Source organism: Morone saxatilis, unplaced genomic scaffold, assembly GCF_004916995.1.
Source record: "Morone saxatilis isolate NCDOM2014 unplaced genomic scaffold, NCSU_SB_2.0 Contig24, whole genome shotgun sequence".
In the NCBI taxonomy this organism is placed as follows: Eukaryota; Metazoa; Chordata; class Actinopteri; family Moronidae; genus Morone; species Morone saxatilis.
This window is the reverse complement of record NW_023339807.1, coordinates 9,854,292-9,861,769: the sequence shown is the minus strand read 5'-3', so window position 1 is coordinate 9,861,769 and position 7,478 is coordinate 9,854,292. Positions and strand designations below refer to the sequence as shown.

General features: G+C 42.8%; 1 protein-coding gene across 1 annotated transcript; it reads right to left on the bottom strand.

The window, feature by feature from the left end:
* Positions 1–1,110: 1,110 nt before the first annotated feature.
* Positions 1,111–6,844, bottom strand: irx2a (iroquois homeobox 2a). Its single transcript, XM_035672895.1, has 3 exons — positions 6,310–6,844; positions 4,618–5,023; positions 1,111–3,822 (listed from the first exon to the last, which is right to left on the bottom strand). The coding sequence occupies exons 1-3, from the start codon at positions 6,547–6,549 to the stop codon at positions 2,915–2,917; spliced, it is 1,554 nt and encodes a 517-aa protein (XP_035528788.1). The 5' UTR covers positions 6,550–6,844; the 3' UTR covers positions 1,111–2,914.
* Between the last annotated feature and the right edge of the window lie 634 nt (positions 6,845–7,478).

Genomic DNA, 7,478 nt, shown 5'->3' with positions numbered 1-7,478 from the left:
TCTTTTCACTGAATTTCTGACAGGGTGACACTATTCACTGCAAAGTACACCATGAATTTATGTCACAAAGACTTCTGTCAGCCTAAAAGGTGGGTTAACAGAGTTTAGGTGGGTTTACCCTCCACTGCATCCCTGGTGGCAGCCAAATATTACTTCCTTGGATGAGGCGGGAAGTAGGGGGGGCGGCAAGGTGAAAGGGAGTCCCTTGAGATTTGGACAACACTCAAGCTCAAATTCAACTGGAAAATGAAGGATTAGCTTTTAGTCTGGCTGGGAGCAATGACGGAGGCCTCCTCTTGGAGGATGGGAATATTATATATTTGATCTTTGAGTATTTCACAAGAAGACCACAAAATGGGTAAGAAAAAAAAGAAAATATTGGAATTAAAATGATCAATGATAAAAATGAATAAAGTCAATGCTAAATGGTATGTAAAAAATATGTAATAATAATAATAATAACAATAATAATAATAATAATACATTTCCTTAGACCTAAGCTTTTTCTATAAATTGTTTAATTAGCTGTGTCCTAAAGCCGCTGTAATAACCAAGCCATGATGAAAAGCAGAGGAAAGCCTGTCCGATTAGGGCCCATCACACAGCCCATTGGAGCTGGCAGATGCTTAGATAGACTTTTATGGATTGCTCAATGCCGTGCCGTAATGAAGCAGGCAGGGCTGACCCATCCTGAACCAGGCTAAAAAGCTCCAGGGATGGGCCCCGCTGGGAGCCCATAATGCCCGATGCGTCCCACGGCTGTATTAATCACACTGAAAAATAAATGTGTGGCAGGGCGAGAGAAGAGGGGAAAAGGGGAGAAAAATGAAATAAGTACGTCGTTTATCCCAATCAAGGTCGTGAATATGTGGCCGAGGGAGATTCCCTGACCAGAATGAGGCCCTAAAAGAAAATGATGGTCCATTTAGACAGAATGGATTGTGCAATCTGTGAAAACTCATAATGTTTATGAAAAGCGAGATTCATCAAACATTTCCCATCTGCGTTTGACTGACAAAATAAAAGAACAATGAGCAGAGTGAATAAAAAATGGCCCAGTGTTATATACAGGTCTGATATAAATAAAAGAATGACTCCCCAAGATTGATGTAATAGTTGGGAAAACAGTTTAATATTTTCTCCTTTGAATAATGAATATCATACCCCGCCAGTACATCAATACCAGCGTGTTTTATTTTATTTACATTCAAAGATATAAATTAGTAAAAGTTCTCCTGATAACAAGATTGTGTAGCTTTTTCCCAAATGCGTCTCAAATAAAAACCGTCCATAATATATATATATATTTACAAAACAAACAGACGATGTCAGTTTCCCATTTTTGCAATACAACTTGCATAAATTATAGGCATCATTTCGCCATCATTTAAAAAAATAAATATCAAATGTAGGCTATTCCACTTTGAAGTCCTCAAGTTCACTTCAGCTCCGTCCGCTTTGCGTCCGGAGACGCCTCCTTTTACAAATACGGTTTCATAGAAAGGCCAAATTATGTTTTCCACACGTAAATATCTACTAAAATAATATACCGTGGCAAATAAGCAAACTATAGGAACCTGAGAAATAACATGTAAATCACATATAATGGGAGATCTTTTTCAAACCAGCATATGAAATTATTATCCACAATGCATCAAAAACAAAACAGCTGAAATGATACAACAGTAATAATCTGACAAACATATGTGCTGTGAGAGAGAGTCTCAGCCTGTGTGGAGCTGAGGAGGCGGTAGCAGCTTTCATTCCTACTATATGGTGGCACTAGATCCGGTTTGGAGTAAAGGTTATGGGGGTTAAAACATGGGGCTAAAAGGTGGTGGCCTTAACTCGCTTTATACTCAAAGCAATTGTGACACCTACCTGCAGACCATGGAAATAAAAAAAATCCCACACGATCAAATGATCAAACTCCCTCCACAAACCCAGAAAGCACAAAGTCTACCCAAAACAGCTCCACTGCGAGTGCTTATTAAAATCCCCACTGCCTAATTACCGCTAATAAAAAAGCAACAAAACGACTACAGACTACCGAGCGGCGTGTAGGCAAAGCTTTGGATGTGAGCGAGGAGAGCGCCACAACCACCTCAGTGACATTTGAAGATGTGAAGTTGCGCGATGAGTGCACAGAGCAAACTAACTGATTTGTTTGCTTTTGGCTGACCCTGTGTGATTTTAATTATCCCGAGCTGGAAGATAAGGTTTTGGGAGGCCCACTGTGTGTGTGTGTCTGTGTGCGTAAATGCGCATGGAGAGGCCTGACTTTAAATGGGTTTATATGGATGTCTCTATCTGTAGGTGTACTCTAGCACGTTTGTTTGTAATAGGTTTTTCTTATTACATACCTACTGGTTCCTAATGCGAGATTGTTGCAAATGAAAGTCCCCATCGCCTCGTGCGTAATGATGCAATGTCAGAGAGACCAAAATGTGCATATTGTTAAACCATGGAGAACAATTATAAATTGATTATTTCAGAAAATGCACTGCGCTGAAAACGAATTATAGGCCATAGTACAGGTTCATTTACTCAGACGGCGCTGTAAAATCTATAATAAGTCATTTAGTCTCATATTTAGTCCCAAAATCGTATTCATCTTAAAGCAAGTGGAAATCTGCCAGTGGTGCCACTTGTTTCTCATGCAAACTCGCTTGATAAGAGTCGTATTTTTTTTATTTTACTTTTTTTTATATAAGGCAACAAACCTGCCAGACCATACCATAGTGTGACTGCAATGACAAGTGACACAAAGAAAAACCAGTTGATTTGCATTGGAAACAAGTGAGCTCATTTTCCTTCCACCGTGGTGCGATTTCCCTCCCCCGTGAAAGAAGAACACAACCTCAAGACTCAACACCAGATTAAATCGCCTTCTACAGCGCGCCGCGTCAGGTTATTACGTACCTTTCTTTGCTTCTAAATTTGCGGATCTGAAATGCTGTTGCTGCTGCTGCTGCTCGACAACAACAATCTGGTTTGGGTTATTTTTAACGAGGGGGGAGTCTGGCCTGTGTTTAGGGTTTGTGCTCGCCTCCAGAGCCTGGTGAGAGGAGCTGAGACCCTCGTTTGCAACGGCGGCGGCGGCGGCAGCGGCGGCGGCAGCAGCCAGACTCACTCCAGATGAATTAGTGTACCGCAGGATCCCTTGGCCCTGCAGGGGGCTGAAGTTGCCATAGTTTGTGTAATTGCTATAAAAGGGAGAAGTGTAATAAATAGGTCTTCCAAGGATGGAGGGGGCCGAGTAGAGGGAGGGGGAACTGGCAGCCGGGGAGGTGGTAGAAGGCGTGGGGGGAGTAAGGAGGCCACCGCTGGAGGAGGGGCAGTTTGGTTGCCCAGGCTGCCCCAGTTGCTGTTGCTGATGTTGCTGCTTTTGGTCCGAGGTAGCAATCTCCGCCAGCGACCACAATTTGGGCTTGACTGTGGGGTTCTGAGGCGGCCCCGATGAGGGTCTGCTGTCAAGGCATGAGGACGATTTATTGGTATTGATATTGTTGCTATTGACGAGGCTCCGGGCCAAATCCTCGCGCTGGCTGTGGAGATGGTGGAGGTGTTGGAGGTGGTGGTGGTGGTGGTTGTGGTGGTGATGGCTGAGAACCGGAGCCTCTACTCCCGTGAGAGGCGACGACGTGACGGGCTTGGGCGAGAGCTGAGCCCGCGGGTCGTGGTTCTGGTCGTCGTCGTCCTCGTCGCATTTGTCGCCGGCCCGGTCGGAGCCCAGCTCTCCCACACGACAGCTGACCTTCTCCCCGTCAGACTCTGCCGAGCAGGAGTGGTCCGTCAGGGTGTCAACGTGCAAGCTGATACCTAAGAGAAAAAGGAGAAAATTGTTACATAAATAAAACATATAGTTACAGGAAGCAAGAAATAAAACTATCCAAATATAAAGAAAGAAGAAAATGAAACTGTAAAAAAAAGTGGACACATATATCAAATTAAATATTAATTACCAGTAACCTAATATTCTAATATAGAAACGAAGACATAAGATACTTTCTAAATAACACTACCTAAAAACTTTGTTAAAGTCAGAAAGTATTAGACACAGTATATTATTATAGTATTCAAAGCAATCACTCATGCTTTAGCCTACAACCAACCAGCCTTGAATAAGTAATATATTATATTTGTATCAGCTCAATGGGCCACAATTAAAAGTTATTTCTTCAGGATAACAATAATGATTTCCCCCTTGATAAAAAAAGAATAAGTCATCAAGAGAATAACATTATCAGTAAAATTTTATTGAGGCCACTCATGGGGATTAAGTTGCCAGTGACCTGCCTGCCATTAATCACGTCGAAGAAAATAAAATGTCCACCTTAACAGGTCATTTAGTTTTTAGTCTCAGAACCTCCTTTTCATTAATAAAATAAAATAATACAAATTAACATGGTTAATAAAAGCAGATCTCTTGCATAAAGACGTCTGTTTCATGATCATCCAATATTTTTATTTTTATTTTTAACTAAAAATATTATTGCCATAAATAACTTGAGCAGTAAATAAAAGATGCATCCACCCCCCTCCCTTCCGACTCACCCCGGTGCTACCCTGAATTGTTAAATGGATCATTGGCTCGGTCGCCACATTATACCCCACCTTCGTCCTCCGCTGAAGCCTCGCTGTTATCCAGGGTTTTCTCAGAGCGCTCCACCTCCTTCCTCTCCCCGTCCCCGTCCTCCTCGTCCTCGTCTTCGCTCTTATTCCTGGGCGCCCAGGTCATCTTGTTCTCCTTCTTGAGCCTCCGCCTGGCGTTGGCGAACCATGTGGAGACCTGCGTCAGGGTCATCTTAGTGATAATGGCCAGCATGATCTTCTCCCCTTTCGTCGGGTAGGGGTTCTTCCTGTGCTCCTGCAGCCAGGCCTTCAGGGTGGCCGTGGCGTCCCTGGTGGCGTTTTTGCGGTAAGCCGGGTCGTTGAGTTGGTAGGGGTACCCCGGACTCCCGTATGGGTGGTAACTCAATGCCCCGGCCATGCCCGTCGTGTGCGCGTCATATGGAGAGCTCTGGAGGAAAAGTTGGAGAAAAAAAAGTCATGACTCTGCGATGTGTTTTCTAGCGCTGAGTTTGGAAACGGTGTTTAAAAAAAAAAAGTGACAATGTTAATGTGCCTTGTGAGTAATTTACAAAACAACTTCATATAGTTTAAATGCACTTTAAAACGCACACGTTTACAATTACATGAGGCTCCCAGTTGTTTCAGAAACTTGTCGGAACAAGTGGAAAAGGGTGGCAGACTGGATCCGGATTTTTTGAAAATCATTTAAATATCCTGGGCTTGATTAACAGCGTGCGGTCTATTGTTAAAAATACAAATGCATACTTATATGATTTCATTTTTATTTTTTGTCGCTTTTATCATTTGTCAACCACACTCTTTAATTTGTTTTTTTTTGTTTGTTTTTTAAATCACTGTAATTCCAAGCAGGGGTGAACAGACTGCATTAAAGCAGGCCGCAGAAAGGCATGGACTAATGGTTAACTAATGGTTAAGATCATTATCGGATTAACTAATAACAGGGCTCCTGTTAATAAGCCGTAAAGACAATAAAAAGGAAATTTCAATTTTCTGTAATCACCTATTAACTTCCTCATTTTCTTTCAGTGGCTGCTTTTTGTTTTGTTGTGGCAGCCCCAATGTGTTAACATATCTTCTCCTTGCAGCATTACAAATCCCATTAGCAAATCACTTGATATGCACCTTTCCTAAAACGCTTGAAGTGCCCTGTGACATTAGCATTGCGAGTCATGCTTTTCATGTTAGAATTCCGTTTATTCAACTCAGAATAAAAGTCAGCGACTTCATCCCCGGTGATTTTAATGACTGCTGAAGAAGAAAGAGTTATGGCTTGTGTTATATTAATTTTCTATGACACATAAATTAACTGCTTTGTAGGCTAAAGGCTCAAATAAAAATCTTAGTTGGTGTTCTGTTTTACACAATTAGCTGCGCAGTGAGTGTTAAGAGTTCGTCAAGCCATTACAATGCGCAGCTCACGCTTAAAAATCCCATTTAAGCCAAAGGGGTCAAGGATTTTACAATAAGAACCCGACGAGTAGGCCACTAGATATGAATGCATAGCAACCGTGCACTTAGAAAGTTCCGCCAGCACTTGCAGGTTAGTGAATCCAAACAAAAACACTGAAAACCTTTTACCGACACCATCGCGCTGTGTGCCAGTGAAAGACAGCCAAACATTTTGCGCACTTACAGACTTCAACTCGCCGACACATTCCCCTGCTTCGGAGCCTCATCATGCAAAATGACACATGCATATATGAGATATTTTACCATGTAGGATGGGAATCCCGTAGTTGGGTCCGTGGAGTATGACAGCGGGCTGGAGAAGCCGGCACCGGCCGAGGCGGAGAAAGCTGCCGATCCCGGGTAGGGACTGAAGGCTGAGCCAGAGGACGACCTCGCCAAGTCTTCATTCCGCGGAGCAGCCAGAGCCGAGGCCCCGTAAGCCGGACAAGAATAAAGAGCCAGAGAGCCCGGGGGCTGGTAGAGGTAACCCTGAGGATAGGACATTGGTGAGCGCGGGATAGGTTGCCGATTCCAAAAAGGGAGGAAAAAAACGCGCAGGGCGTCGGGCAACAACAGCCAAAATAATAAACAATCAACTCAATAATCAGCCGTGCAAACAGTCATCAGACAATGAAAATAAAAAAAAAAAACGTCCTCCCTCCACAGCCCCCTTACTGGGAAAAAAACCCCGAAAGATCTGTTAAAGTGCCCTCATAGAGGCAATGTGGCATGCGTCTTGATCCCCTAGCGTCCGATGTTTTTAGTACGCAGCACTATGAAGTGAGGAGTTAGGAAGGAAGGAGCCAGTGGAGTTTCAGACACACAGAGCATTGGGGGAAACTGGAGCTGTCACTCCGGCTCATCTGAATATCCCATCCCCGCCCCCTTTCTGCCTCATAGAAATGGAGCCTCGGAACAAAACCAAGACTCCACACTACAAAAAGTAGGGTCTGTCCAAGAGTTGTTTAGGGATTTTATAACCTGTTTTACTTAATAGCAACTTACTGCAAATGGATGAGATAATAATGTAACTGTTGCTAGTGCAAATTAATTATTCACTGCTGCCAGCCGCATTATTTGTCATGTGTTATCACCACACAGGTGATGTGTAATAGAATTTAACATTGAGTCATTTTTTTAATTGTCTTCATTTCAGTTATGGTTATAACCCCCCAATGCAGCATAATTGGTTTGTTAGGATGATTTTTTATTTTTTTTTATTTTTGTAATATAATAGCCTACATAAATAGACTTGCTTGAAGAAAAAGACAAGTATGGGAAATTAGTTCACCTGTTTTTCTCAGTGCTATTTGTGCCATTGAGTTATTTATTGTGATTATTTTGAGGTCAGGTTGATCGTGGCACACAGCGTCTGTCTGATCCAAACTTGCGTGCGCTCTCATAACAATTGTGCAAGAGAGAGAGAGAGAGAG

Excerpts from the sequence above, each read along its gene's own strand:
- irx2a (XM_035672895.1), bottom strand. The coding sequence starts at position 6,549 with ATGTCCTATCCTCAGGGTTACCTCTACCAGCCCCCGGGCTCTCTGGCT. Across the intron at positions 5,024-6,309 it reads CGGGATTCCCATCCTACATG|AGCTCTCCATATGACGCGCA; the intron begins GTAAAATATCTC and ends CTTTTCCTCCAG. Across the intron at positions 3,823-4,617 it reads GGCTTCAGCGGAGGACGAAG|GTATCAGCTTGCACGTTGAC; the intron begins GTGGGGTATAAT and ends TTTTTCTCTTAG.